Below are 15,395 nucleotides of genomic sequence, written 5' to 3' on the forward strand. Positions count from 1 at the left end.
CAACCAGAACTTGTAGCCCATGGCAAGCAACCAATCTATGATCCTATATTTTGTATGAAAAAATTTGCAAATCAATGAAAAGAATTTTCCTTTCTTAGAAAGTTATTACTTCTAAATTACCAGTTATGGAAGCAAAAAACAACCCGGGTACCTTCTCATACCCGGGTTAGAAGCAAAAAATGAAAGCAACCACTATTTGCTTAGAAAAATTCTAAGTAAATGGAGCAATCACCAATCCGGGTTAGACATACCCGGATTGAAAGCAAAATTAAAAGCAAAAAACAACCCGGATTAACATTCAAATCCAGGTTGCAAAAAACCATTATGTACTTAAACTTTCCAAGTACATAAAGCAAAAAAACAAACATCTACCCGGGTGGGTAATATACCCGGATTGAAAGCAAATTTAAAAGCAAAAAACAACCCGGATTAGCATTCATATCCAGGTTACAAAAAACCATTATGTACTTAAATTTTCCAAGTACATAAAGCAAAAAAGCAAACATCAATCCGGGTTAGACATAACCGGATTGAAAGCAAATTTAAAAGCAAAAAACAACCCGGATTAGCATTCAAATCCAGGTTACAAAAAACCATTATGTACTTAAATTTTCCAAGTACATAAGCAAAAAAGCAAACATCAATCCGGGTTAGACATACCCGGATTGAAAGCAAATTTAAAAGCAAAAAACAACCCGGATTAGCATTCAAATCCTGGTTGCAAACAACCATTATGCACTTAAATTATCAAATACATAAAGCAAAAAATTAAACATCAACCCGGACACGGTCCCATACCCGGACCATCCCTGATATGAACCCAATCCGGATTAAGGGCCATAACCAGGATCCGGATTGCTCAAAAAAAACACAGATCGAAGAAAATATTTTCTACAATGAAATAAGAGTTTTAAAAACAATCTGGATTGCCATCAACCCGGAACAAATCCAAATATTACACAAGGTCCAAATCAAAGTACGACAAATGGGAAATCCTAGAAAATGAAATTACATGGGCTGGGCCCGAGAAGCTTAGCAAAGCTGGTCCGGATCTAGAGGAAGCCGGGGCTCGGACCATCATAGGGTTCCGGTTCCCCTTGACCCTGCTCAACTGCAGCCTTTGCAGCAAGGAACTCCTGAATAAAGCTCTCCCAGGAAGCCAAGGGGTCAGTCTTGATATGGCGCTCGGCAACGACCCAGGACCTGCGCACCTCGGGAACCCCGGCCTGAGCGACCTCGAAGTCATAAACATCACTAGCCTTAAACTCAGCAATGATGGCCTCCTTGTTCAGATTCTCTTTAGCAGCAAGCTCGGCCTTGAGCTTCTCAACTTCCTGCGCCAGCCCCTTAGCCCAGGTTTCGGAGTCCTTCAACTTCTCATTCAACCCGGCTCCACCACCCGGAACCCCTCCCGGGCCTCCTCCAGCTCACCCCTCAGGTAATCAGATAGTATCTTCTCAGCCTTAGTCCGGTTGTTAGCCTCCTTGAGCTCAGTGAAAGCAACGTCGGAGCAAATGGACATTGCACTCCCAAGCTGAAAAAAAAACACAAATCTATGAGCAAAGCACAAGGTAGATTAAGGGGGCATAATCCGGAACTAAGAGCATAAAAAATCAGAAATTACCTGCCCCCATTGACCTGTGACCCTCTTCAAGGCAGCAGCCATATTGTAGCCCTCAACCTCCTCCCAATCTTCTTCGGAGGGGATACTGGACATGAACCCGGCCAGATCAATAAGGCTCTTTGTCCCTATCCGGATAGGAGCTCCATCCGGTCCCTTCCCCTCCGAGTCGCATATGACCCGGTCAGCAACAACAGTTTTTCCGTGAGGAGGCTTTCCCGGGGCGGATTTCCTCTTCTTCGAAGGAGGTTCCTCATCAGAGATTTCCTGGATGTCAGGGTCCTTAGCCAAGGGAGCATTACCCGGATCAGCAACATTACGGGGAGCAGAAGATTCGGCACCGCCTTCTATATCCGCAGATCCGGATCCGGTACCAGGGGCCCCCTTGGTTGTCTTGTATGCCAACCCCAACGAGTTAAAAGCTGCTGCATAAGCTGAAGAGGACATTATGGTCCGGGATGCAGGGTTGTAATGCGGCAAACCTGAAAAATGGAAAATGAAAACTATCAGCACATGATTGATAAAAATGCAAATACTACCAAATCCGGGAGTAAAATACTGCAGCACGCCCGGATCATGGGAAGACGACTTATTTAAATTAGTAACAAGTAAAAAAGCAAAATATACGTTGATCCGGATCATCAGACAAAGTAGAGAGACCCGGATCAAATACCAAACAGAGTTTCCTAAAATAAGCTAAAAGAAAGAGGAACGTAATCCGGATTTCCGAGTATGGATGGGAACCCGGATCACTAACAGAACAGATTAAAGAAAAACTTACAGCCAAGTTGGAACAGGAGTTTATGGTTCATAAACGTATCCCGGGTTGGCTGGAACCCGAGACTACCACAAAATTTTCTAGTTTGATCTACAGCCTCCCCCTCTAAGACCTCCGGGTTGAACTTCGTCTTAACCTCCCCAGCTGTGAAATATGGAAGATACTCCAAATCGTATCCCTTCAACATCAATATCTCCCCATCCCAATGTTTCAAAGAAGTCTGGTGCATAATCGGTTTGGACCTACCCGGGCCAAATCCGCACTCTGCTGCCCGAAATCTCAGCTCGTAAAAAGGTTTCTGGCTTGACCTAGAAAGATAAAATATCTGGTGGAACAACTTGAAGGTAGGCATGAGCCCGGCCTTGTTGCAGCAAGCTATGAACCAAGTCATAGACTTTATTCCATTTAGGGTTATCTGCATGGGGGATATCCTATAGACATACTTGCACAGGTGCTTGAGAAAAATATGGCAGCGTGGGCTCCACCCGGACCTTAAATGCTCCAGCCAGACCGGAACAAAACCATCCGCAGGATGATGGAAGATCCTCTCATACGGCTCGGGCCACCTCCAAGCGATATCAGGAGTCAATTGAAAAGCAGCCCGAATTGCCATGTCCATATCACCCGGGTCAGCTTCAGCATAAAAATCCTTCAGCTGGTAATGATCCCGGCTGATCCCAAATGAACCAAAAGCTGCCTCCAGGGCGCCCTGATCATAAACGCCCGGGTGGCCATCCTCGTGCCTCTCATATCTGACTCGGGTATAGTATATGCTATCTTCAAACCCGGGTGGCTTTCTAACAAAGTGATATTTAATATCGGACCAGCGGCCATCCGGGGTGAAAATAACAGAGTTCTCTGGAAGCCTCTTGAACCGGAAGCTCATAATTGTTCCCACGGACCCGGACCCCTTTCTAACCATCTCGCCCCGGGTCTGTTCTCTACCAGACGAATCCGGATCACTCTCCTCGTCAGAAAAGTTTGGATAGCAGTTGTATACTTTCCTAGCTCGCTCCTTGATCCGGACCATATACCTATTAAAATGAAGGTCAGTTAGCCTGGACCCTACAGATTTTATTTGTCTTACTAGGCGGTCCAGATCAGGTGCGTTATGTTAGTTTTAGCATAACCTAATGATCTGGACCACCAATGCAAGTCCAACCCGGAAAAACATCAACGATCCGGATCATGCTAACTATAAGCCAAAAAAAAATATCAACTTGTAAACCCGGATCCCGGTGGCAAGCACCCCGACCCGGATCCAAAGCCACAAAAAATAGCTTAAAAAACTTAAGTCATACAATTCTACCCATAAACCTCCCCCAAATCCGGATCCTATACCCTCGACCCAGATCAAAATCAAAACCCTTACCCCCAAACAGTCAACCCAAGAATCAAACAGCAAAATCTACCCTTTTTACCTATACACACATATATTTTAGCCAAGTACACGAAGAACAAACAGAGAAAACCCAGAAAAATCGAGCCCAAAAACTCAAAATCAAACCAAAATACAAGGAAAACTACAGATCTAAGCATAAACACACGAAACAAGCACCAACGATCAACAAAAATGAAGCCAAAAATCATGATTTCTACTACTTATGCGCGGATGAAAAAGCAAAATCAAGGCATACAAAAACTCGGAGGAAATAAAAACAAAATCGAAAAGAAAAACAGAGGAATAAAGCAAAAAAACAAGTGAAGATCTTACAAGTTAATGGAGGATTAATGGCAAGACCGGCGAGACACGGCGGAAGAATCAACCACAAACACGGTGATTTGCAGAAAAGCGAGAGAGAGAAGAGAAAAACAAAGGACTGCTGAGTTTCTTTTGTGAAAATAAAAAATGAAATGGAAGAGGGGAGGTAGCCTTTTATAGGCCCAGGAAAGAGTAACTCCCCTGCCACGTGGCGTCCAAACACTGGTTCACCCAACAGTTTCAAAAAAATATATACACATTAAACCGCATTAAACCCCATCATCATTAGGGGCCTATTTTCAAGGAACGTAACTGCCAAATTTTCAAATTATTGGGGGGAATTGAGCAGAAACGTTAAAAATTCCAAAAAATTCACAGGACCTAAAGCTTCCTACCCGGATCATATAAGCCTACACGGGAACACATCAATCCGGATTGGTATTCACTACACCAGATCCGGATTGGGGGGCAACCAAGAGCAGAAATTTCTCTAAAGCGTCTACTTTACCTTAATTCGGATTGGCATCTACTACACCAGATCCGGATTGGGGGGCAATCAAGAGCAGAAATTTTTCTGAAGCAACTACTCTACCTTAATCCGGATTTGTATACATTACACCAGATCCGGATTGGGGGGCAACCGGGAGCAGAAATTTTTCTGAAGCAACTATTCTACTTTAATCCGGATTGTTATACATTACACCAGATCCGAATTGGGGGGCAACCAGGAGCAGAAAGTTTTTTCTGCTCCCAAGATCCAACGGCCCAGATTTAGAGGTAACTACCCCTAAACCCTACCTTGGGGCTATATATACCCCCAAGACTGAAGGGTTTAGGGGTTGGAAAATATTCACTCATTTACACTCACACACTCTCATACATTCAAAAACACACAGCAGCCATCACATATACACATCCATAAACACACACACATCAGCCTCGATATTACATATATACATACCTTCATCTTCTCCAAAGCCTGTTCTTATTCTTACACCGGAGGCGCCGTGGGAGCCAAACCCCCCTTCCGATGTTGTTTTGCAGGCGCCCAACCAGCAGCTACACCTCACCCCCGCACAGAAGGTCCAGGAACGCCGTCGGACGGAGCCGCCCGCTCACCGGAGTTATCATTTCCTCTTTTTGAAGCCATCACAATCTAATTATATCAAAAACCAAGAAAAAGTTAGAAAGCTTTATTAGTAAGAATCTAAATAAAAACTTTGTTAGATTTATAGATAGAATTAACAAAAATGAAAGATATGCAGAGATGGAAGATGTAATTTCGTATAAATGTATGAATACAAACATACATACAGAGAGGTCGGTTGTAGCTTGCCAGTGGTCTAAGGGTTTGCTTGTGTTGGGTATTTGAAGCATGCAAAGTTCTGAAAGACCCTGTACTTTAATAGAGAAAAAAAATCGCCCGGGCACAAGAGATTCTTAAGCAACAATTGTTGGTTCAAGTTATCCTACCACAATGTTCTATTATTTGAGTTTAAATTTAAATTAATAAGTAAATTTTCTTATTACTGTATGCTTTTTTAAGTTCTGATAAAAAGAAAAATATAGGAGTTAGTACATAGTGTGTACCTGAACTATCCCATTTCTGCAGATTGTGTGGCTCAGCTCCTGAAAATGCAGATTGGGTGGCCAGAATAGCAGAAGTTGTGCAGAATGGGGGCTCAGCTGTTAAAACTTAACACTGTTAGTTTTGGACAGGGGTATAACAGTAAAAGCTACTCAGATGACTAATAATATTGACATCCGTATTATCCTCCATCATAATTCCTTAACCAGAACTTTAATTACTAGCATTTACATCTAAACATTAATAAAACCAAAGGAACATGATTATATCGCAATGTATTAGGCAAAAATCAAAAGCAAAACAACTTAATAAACTACATATCTAAGATCAGAATACATAAACTCCATGTAACTCATAGGCTATTGCAAACAAGCCAATCAGCTAATCAATTAGAAAGTATAAAAGTTGAATTAAGAAATAAACAACAAAGATTTACATAATAATAAAAATGAATAGAAACAATAGAAATAAGATAAATGAGTAATAATAAAGTGATAGATGAAGAAGGTACATGAGGATAAGTAGGTCGAAGAGAGATTAGGCAAAACCAGAGAATTTGAAAGCACATTCATTGTTTCTTCTTTTGGAGAGAGTGAGAGAGGGAGAGAGGGAGAGATTGAAGAGCGTGAAATGGTAGTGTTTTCACAAGAGGCCACCCCAAAATAACATCCATCAGCTCTCTTACCAACTCTTCTATTTCATCTCGCTTGACTATTGGAAATACTGATAGATCAAATACTGATGCCCTAACATCAGGACCTGACCGTAATGTAAATAGTAATACTAATAGTCTGTTACTGAAAATAGATAAGTATTAATGACAATGACAGCAAGGCATAAGAGACAGTTATCTGAGAAAAAATAAACTTGTTTTTTTTTAGTTTATAAAGCTTCTCATTGACATTATTATCGATCTCCATTCCAATTTCTCAATCCACGCAATTATACTTGCAGTTGGTCTGTTGTGCAGCAAAAAATGGTCAACAAATCAATGGGCCCTCACTGTAATATCCCAATATTTTTTTTCTTGTTATTTTTATGAAACTATCATTTTGTTTCCCTTGTTTAGCGAGCTAACCGTACCTCTACGCAGTCCCATTCGATATTGTATAATACTGTAGGCTGATTAGAGCTTTTGCCTTAATAAAAAGGGAAGAGACAAAGGGAGGGAAAGAGAAGAAAGAAAAGGAGGGAAAAAAGAGAGGGAATCAGGGGAGTATATGCTGATGTATGGGGGTCAATTCTGCACTTTCACATTTCTGCCAACGGACGTTAGCTACAAACTAACAGCAGCCCCCATTCGGCACAGCTTCTGCTAGGCTGGCCACACAATCTGCATTTTCAGGAGTTGAGCCACACAATCTGCAGAAATGGGATAGTTCAGGTACACACTATGTACTTTACTCAAAAATATAGTGAATGGAGGCGTATGACTACTTTTACTTAAAAAGTTGAGCACCACGTATGAATTAAATATCATAAAATCTTGGGAGGAGTTTTAGCTTTTCTTGAAAAATTATAGGCTTAATAACCTTTTAAACCTTAAAGTTTGCATCAATATACCCATCAGCCCATGTAGTTCATTACCGTACCTTTTTGCCCCTCAGGTACTGAAAACGTAATTTTTTACCCTTAGACCGGCCGGTTTTCACCCGGTCCAAGGGTAAAAAGGCATATTTTGGATACCTGGGGCTGAAAAGGTACGTTTTTAAACTTCAGGGTTTTATGAGTACACTGGTGCAAATTTTGAGGCCGAAAAGGTCATTAAGCCAAAATTATAAATGTTTTGTTTAATTTAACAAGTCTTCGGGTATTTTGAGAAGCGATTGAATGGTTGATGAAAATAGATATGGGAGATGAGATTTATGGAAGATGTTCTAAGACGATCTTCGACCCAACTTTATAAATGTTCTTTTATACCATGTTGGTGAAATAAACACCTTTTGGTATGACACTAGAATTTACACTAAATTGGGGGTGACTTTCAGAGTTTTTATTTATCCAAAAACTGCATTTATACTCCTTAACTAGAACTTTCATTTCTTTTGTATCCCTACAATTTTATTACTTTTGCTATTTAAGTACTGTACAAATAACTTTTGTAGTAAAATTGTGATTCCTTTTGGTTTAAAATTTAGTGTAAATGAGTTGTAGCTGAGTAAAATATAGTGTAATTTTCACACGAATATAATAGACTGCACTGGAGATGCTCCAGTTTTTCACACGAATATAATAGACTGCACTGGAGATGCTCCAGAGTCCGGGGGTATTAACCATGGATGGTTGTAGTAATTAAAAAAATGGTCAAATATGATTTCCATTTATATCAAGTAAACTTCTAGACTAAATCTCAAGACATAATCGTTAAATTCTATCTTAGCCATGTAAAGCTAAATACTTAAGTGTTCTTTTCTTGAAAAAGGACTATTCATAATATAGGTCCATGAAAGACCCAAACTGCACCTCTTTAGTCATTCAAAAGAGCCTAACCAAACAGGTCGACCAGAGAGCATGCTACTACGCCGGCCGTGCTCGGACATTATCTAAGAGAAACTAATTAGCAGATACATGTCTTCCTAGCATGTTCGAATATGTGATACGAGATTACCAGACCACTACCTACCACACTGACTACTTTACATATTTGTCACCTAATATTGATATCTATCATAACCATATAACTTTGATATTTAAATTGATAACACAACTGCAACCAAACCAATGGCTTGCTTCCAATTTCCAAAATTGATTAAAATTGTCGATTTTAGTTATGAAGTCAATTAATTCGAAAATGTATCATAATAATTATTAATAAACTTTATAGAATTAAATACATTATATGTCTAGGTAAATTTCTTACATTTCCACTTTATTTTATTCACACAAATATTTCATATTATATTTTAATTTAATTATTAAAAAACTATTTTCACCTCTTATTCATGTTAAAAACAGATTTTAAATACAATAATTACTCAGAACATATTGGAATCCATACAAACAAGCAAACAATACCTAATAAGAGAAAAAGCCTAGAAGAGCACAAATACAGCCCAAAAAAAGCATCGATCAAAATTTTAACCCATTATAGCACTCTTAACGCCAATAAAATATGCATTTTCAATTTAAAGGTTTGTCCTTTAATTCGTCTGCATACAAATCTACCTATCACCTCGCAAACATGTATGATGTATATGCATTGTCGCATTCGTGATAATAGACATATATATAAATATACCTATCTAAAGTTGCATTGTAAGAACATATTATATAAAAAACTAGAAAGAACACCCATCATCAACCTTCATTTTATATAAAAGAACTGGCTAGTTATTATTAGAATGACAAAATTTAACAACAATTAGACTTAGCATATTAAATCTAATGTAAAATATCATATTAATTGTAGAAATTAAATGTTATAACTTTTGTCATGATAAGAATGTCATTCTACTTTTGTTACCAAGTAATCATGTTATGTTCAAGCCTGGTTTTTGTTAACATTATGATAGATTCGGTCTTTGTACATTATTGTTAGAAGAAACATGCCTAGTTGTTAGTTTTAGAATCTCAATGTGATTTCATGCCAGATTCTATGCTTTTTCACTTGAGCTCTCTACATAAGAGTGTAACAATGTTCTTTATAGAACAATGTCCTACATATGTTTATATATTGTTAAATGTATATCTCATAAAAAAGAAAAGTAAAAAATGTGCGTATCATGTGGACACACCGAATGAATTACAAATATAGAAGTGAATTTGTAGTTGGCTTGAATTTTTGATTTTATATGGGAGAACCGTGAAGCAAGAAACTGAAAGGGAAATTTGTCAAAAAACCTCTAGAGCAAAAAAGAGAAAATGCAAGTTTTTCAAGTGTTTGAAAGAAAAATGCAAAAGTTACTATGCGATTTGACACAAACACAATATTAACTTGCGCTTCTGCTTTTAAAACCTTATATTTAGAAAAAGCAAAACAATATCTGTTTGCGTTTTAGCAAAATAAAGGTTTTGTTACGTTTTTGAATGCCACATAGTGAAGCGCTATTTTGAGCATTTTTGCTCCATAATGTGCTCAAAAGGGCCAACATAGACAACCCTACGAACGGGGGTGGGGGGTTCGAAGCCAAGATTCTCACAGAAACAATGTTAATTTACTAACTCTAGTAAAACCTTGAGGTATTAGTTGGAGACCTTAATTGGATCATATATTCATATTACATTATTTCATAATATATGTATATTTTTGCAGGGTTCAGATCACATTTCAGAGGGGCATTGCCGAAAGTAAGTAATGGTTCATTTAAGATATTGTTAATCTGTTCATGTATCCCTATCCCACTACCACTATGACACTATCAACTACAAGTCTAAAACTAATCAGAACTTGGGATTCAGGTTTCAGACTTGAGACAGGGTACGTATTGATATTCTGTCCAACATAGCTACCTACTTTAATCGTGTTTAAGTGTTAGAAATTAAGAGAGGTAGATAAATGACGAGAAGTGTGAGTTGGTCAGAAAAGAATGGAGGATAAATAAATGAATAATATAATATAGTACACATAAAGGATGCTTAATATTATTTAGTAAAAGAAAAAAGATGCTAAATGTTGAACTAAATGAGTAGATAGGAGAAAGAACAAAGAATTTTGCTATATAATTCAAAAGAAAAGAAGCCTAGCATTGTGAAACGAAAATTAGCGATGAATGGATTTTATGGATATATACAAAATAATTAATGCGGTATCATGAATCTGACATATTTATAGAGGTCAACAACGTTGTAACTGTTATCTAGCTAAAAAATTTCAAGTGCAAGCATAGAAAATCATGAGACCAATTTTGAAAATCCAACTGCAAGTTATTAGAAAATCCTAAGCAACATTAATATATATATTTGGGTCTGCTGTTTTACCCAATGCATAAGGAGAGACCAGCTTTGATCTTCTGCCTTAAACTAACACCAAATAAGAGTTTACGGACATATAGATTGAGTCACTGAGGAAATCAGATCAAGTGATTCTAAGAGTTCACCTGAAGTTTCAAAACAACAGTTTCATTGATTTAGGGTTGTAGTTGAATCGAGCATTAGTACAGGCAATGGAAAAAACTCGAAGCAATCAGACTTTCAGAAGCTCAATCCAGAAAATTGATGACAATGATTTGATGAGTTGTACGATTTCAAGTTCATTATGTATGATGAAATTATAATCTTAGGTATTTTTTTATCAGCTCTTAACTTTTTGACTTAGTTTCCATTCTTTAGTTATTCCGGTTTGTAACACATGGACTTTAAATAACTGGTTAAAATTATTATATTTGTTAAATTTGGTTATACAAGGCCATACTAACGGTGGCAGGGCCAGAGAATTTACGCAGGGAGGGCCAAAAAGTATTAAGAATTTTTTTTTTTTCCCCGAGACTTGCTACTGTAATTGCTATTAACTTCATTGAATTTCATTTTTTTAGCATACAACATAAGGCAGAGACTCTGTTTTTGTTTCTCAGCTATGCGTATTTAATTTGTTTCTAAGACAGTAGAGTATATATGTAATCATGTTTTATTACTTAATTAGAACGTAGTACGGTAGTAGTACACTCAAAGCAATTGGTTTGGGCTGTCAGCTGGGGCCTCTGGGCTGTGACTTCTGAGTCCGCCACTGCATACAGAACCTTCATTCATATGTAATATACCCTGGTTATCACAATAGTGCATTGTGTTTGAATAGGGAAGTGTGATTACAACATTAGGCAAGCTCACATTCTTAATATGAAACTATATTTAACAACCTTTCGCGGTTTTTTTTTATGTAGCGTATGAGACAAAATGGTAATATATTTTATTTGTATATTAAATAAACAAATAAGCAAAAATATTACTTTTATTTAAGGTTTTTTTTTACAATTTTACTATATTATGAAAATTTTAAACTATTTTTACAATTTTAATATCTTATAAAAAAATTCACAGAATATACAATTTATAACTAAAAACAGCATATCATATGTAATATTTTTAAATTAATCGCAAAATAAATAAATTGTTTATGATTTTATTCAAGGTTACAGCTGGATAACGTAATGTCAAAAAAAAAAAAAAAATTAAAAATATATGACAATATGAGAAGGAAGAGAATACTCTGCAAGGGTGATAGGATTTTCAAGTAGAAAAGAGTAAAGGGGAAAAGTTAAACTATGGAGTCAGGGAGAGGGAAAGAGGGTAAAATTTAAGATTTAAGAAGTGAAAAGTGTGCCTCTCGAATGCTCTGGTCTGGGATGTTGTATTTAACTTGTGTGCTTTGCCCAGTAATCAGTATTAAGTCTTATTAATACTTTTAAGTGTTAGCATAATTATAAGGTATACTAGATGTGAAACAGCATTCATCACAATTTGTTTAGAATCAGCGGATAATCTACTTCTTTGGAAAAACTCGGCAACGTTTGAATTCTCGGAATCATATTGTTGGCATTGGGTTTTATATCAAGTCGACCACCGATTCGTCAAAATATCTCACGGCGACTCATTTAAATTATTAAAAAACTAATATATATCATGCCGTTATATTAATAAAAAAAGTTAACGATGATGTTGATGTGTCAGCTGATATGGCGTTGAATAAGCAACGGTTAGCTTGACTGACTTCACTTTGACCCCATACAAACGCAGTGTGTGTATGGGGTTCTTGATAAAAAAATTAATTTTCTCTTAAATTTAAATTTGTGCATAACTTTATAATTACTTCTCACATTATCATCATCTTCACTCATAATCGTAAACCCCCAAGTCTGCTTTGTCAAACTCGTCAGTTGTTAAGTCTGATAATAACTTGATTTTTTGTTTTTGTGGTATGAATGCTCGAGTACTTACGTCATGGACTTCCAAAAATCTAGGAAGACCGGAGTTGTGGTAAAAGCAAGGTAAATGATTACCTTGTCGAATGATGTTAAAGAATGATAATTGGTGTCCAGATTTTGTTGAAGATAGATACGACTAACGATTGAATGATGGTTGATAGTGACTATTGAATGAACCCGTTGTTTAGGGTTTTTGTTTAGCCCTAAATTAACCCGTCAATATGTCATTTTATTTGTTTATTCGGGTTATTTGTTTAATTTATTAGGGTTTCTTTCACTTGTGTTGTGTCACTTGATAGTTATTACGTGGACTATCAGCTCACCACTTCTGACTGTTTCTGCTTTAACTAACGGAAATTTTAAATAATTTAACATTTTATGTTAAATTTTTTTAGAAAAGGATAACAGCGTGATATATATTAGTTTTTTAATGGTTTAAATGAGTCGCCGTGAGAAATGGTGGTCTAAGTGAGATATTTTGACGAATAGAGTGGCCGACTTGATATAAAACCCTGTTGGCATTTACCTGATTTAACAACACTCCACTTGAAACAATGTTGTAAAAACACGGACAAGTTACCTCAATCATATTTGACCTGCTTGCCTTCTTTACAATTCTCGTCCCTTGATTGTTTTCACATTACCAGAATCTCTTACTTTGTCTTGTTTAAAAACACTACATCTGCCAAATTTTGGGATTGTCCGGCTTTATTATCTCTCACATTGGACAATGTAACAGTACTTACCGATGACACGACGCAGTTCTTCCTCGTGCTTGTCAATCTACGGAATCCAACATTGTCTTTCAGTAAAATAATAACAATGCATTGGTATATAAATTGTCCCCATTTGGTGAACCTGGAAATCCATGCCTGCATGAGTCGTCCTACTATGCAATTTCATTTGTGTTGGTGTTTTTTCAATCATATTCAATGTTTCTCAGTTGGAGAACGTGAATGTGAAATTATGGGATAGCACTAGGTACAAGATTGCTGCACCTTGGAAGAAGATGAAAATATATTATCGGTGGGTTACTGATATGTTTCCGGAATTGGGGAGTGCCAGCCAGGATTCTTGCTATTGACTCAGAGACCATTGCAGTAACAATTTTAAAGTATTGAAAATATTCACATATATTTTTATTAATTGTACCAACTGACAATGGTAAAAGTAGCCTGCCTTGGTGTTCTTAATTAGACTGAGTTGTTTAGGTTTCTGAATTTCATCTCTAGTTGGGGGTACTGGTTTAAGGATAGAAAATGTGGCGCGGTTTCAACTCCCCCGACCTGTTCAGGTTCAACTCAAAGGTGATCGAAGACATTCACACTTTAGAGTTTAGATTAAGTTAATTAAGGGAGGATGGAAATACAAGGGAATTTTTATGTTGACTGTAACATGGTTTACATAGATTAATTAGTGTAGAGAAATTAATGTATAACAATAGCATGTCATGCTTTCTCCTCACGCCTAGGCTACAGAAAAACCTTTGTGCCTCACTTCTGGCATGGAATTTATTCTACTCTTACAACTCTTGTCAGTTGTTGGTCATTCATGGTTCTGATCATCATATACACTTTGATCCAAATTGTCCTAGAGCGCTACAAAACCTTTCTCATGTACCAGCAGGAAGGTCCCATTCCCTCCAAGTATTTTGTATCTTCCAAGTAAATGTCAGACAGACTAATTAAAGTAACAAGTGCTTCTTTTAGCACTAAATTGATTTGGCGGACAGTGTTTCCGGTTTATGAAACTCCTAACCAGAACAGGATAATGCACTTTTGTTAAGCTTCTCATTTGATACTTATTTATGCCAAATCAAATACTGCAGAAATGATTATCATCGCTGACTGACTAACTATCTATTTGTAGTGCATATTGAAACATATATCTAATTTTGCAGTTCAATTCCATATTTAATCATTTTTTTTCATTAGGCACTTTCTGCTGTGTCTTGTCCGGCATTCCATGACTTAGAGTGTCTGAAGGTACCACAAGGATACGAAGAATCAAGTATATCTCCCAACCTCAAACACTACCTGCTTGGCGACTCTTCCAAAGCCACCATAGTCGCTAATTACCCTCAGGTAATGAAAAAGATTATCAACTTCTCGATATATATCTTATGTCTTATTTTTGTAACCACATTGTCTATTGCATTTTGTGACGTCCCACAATCATAGTGATATCAATATGATATCCCTTCATAAGCCTACATCTGTAATTGATGTGTACCAAGGCAATTGCACCCTTAATCAGCCAGCATCCAGTATGTGAGCAAACATACATTTTGAAATGCCAACTTTCCAAATATGGTTGCTGCAAGAAAATGTGCTGAAGCCATTGGCTCATAAGATTGGCACACCTACTGAAGGGTATATAACCCTAGTGACATTGATCAGTGACCAGGAAATTCACCAGATATTGTTGCTTTTATTAAACCTTTTTTGTAAACATGAATATGTTAAAAATATTTAAACTTCTAGAGATATATCTCTTTTTGTTATAACTAGATTATAAGGTTCCTACATTATACTTGACTGTTCCTTCTCATATTATATTACCTTGCCCATTTACATACATTTAACTTTAAAATTCCCTCATATATTATTTTAAGTTCGACATAAAATAGTTACGTCGTACTTGAGGCTGTAACAAGGATAAAGTTTTACAATGTTGGAGTCAGTTTGATGCAGTGGCTTCTCTGCATATCATCTTAACATTCTTAAATTCATATGCAAGGGCACAAATGAACATAACACGACTCATGTATTGGTTCTTCATCTTTTTATCTTGTTATTGTTATTTTCAGATTTTCACAATGTTAGATTTTTCTTATGATCGATAAAACC

The 15,395-nt window shown here is 36.9% G+C and overlaps 1 protein-coding gene and 1 long non-coding RNA gene across 2 annotated transcripts in view; one reads left to right on the forward strand and one right to left on the reverse strand.

The window, feature by feature from the left end:
* LOC141686597 (uncharacterized) overlaps positions 1-14,618 on the forward strand; it is a 34,549-nt gene extending 19,931 nt beyond the window's left edge. Inside the window, exons 2-4 of the long non-coding RNA XR_012560740.1 lie at positions 6,841-7,073; positions 9,942-9,976; positions 14,481-14,618. This is a non-coding gene — a long non-coding RNA (uncharacterized LOC141686597). The remainder of the gene's footprint in view (positions 1-6,840; positions 7,074-9,941; positions 9,977-14,480) is intronic.
* On the reverse strand, positions 942-6,718 carry LOC141686595 (uncharacterized). Its single transcript, XM_074491621.1, has 5 exons — positions 6,201-6,718; positions 5,692-5,787; positions 5,063-5,257; positions 1,625-2,103; positions 942-1,534 (listed from the first exon to the last, which is right to left on the reverse strand). Exons 4-5 carry the CDS (start codon positions 2,066-2,068, stop codon positions 1,382-1,384), a joined length of 597 nt encoding a protein of 198 aa, XP_074347722.1. The 5' UTR covers positions 2,069-2,103; positions 5,063-5,257; positions 5,692-5,787; positions 6,201-6,718; the 3' UTR covers positions 942-1,381.
* Positions 14,619-15,395: the final 777 nt, after the last annotated feature.

The sequence above is a fragment of the Apium graveolens genome, chromosome 9 (genome assembly GCF_009905375.1).
Source record: "Apium graveolens cultivar Ventura chromosome 9, ASM990537v1, whole genome shotgun sequence".
NCBI classification, from domain to species: Eukaryota; Viridiplantae; Streptophyta; class Magnoliopsida; order Apiales; family Apiaceae; genus Apium; species Apium graveolens.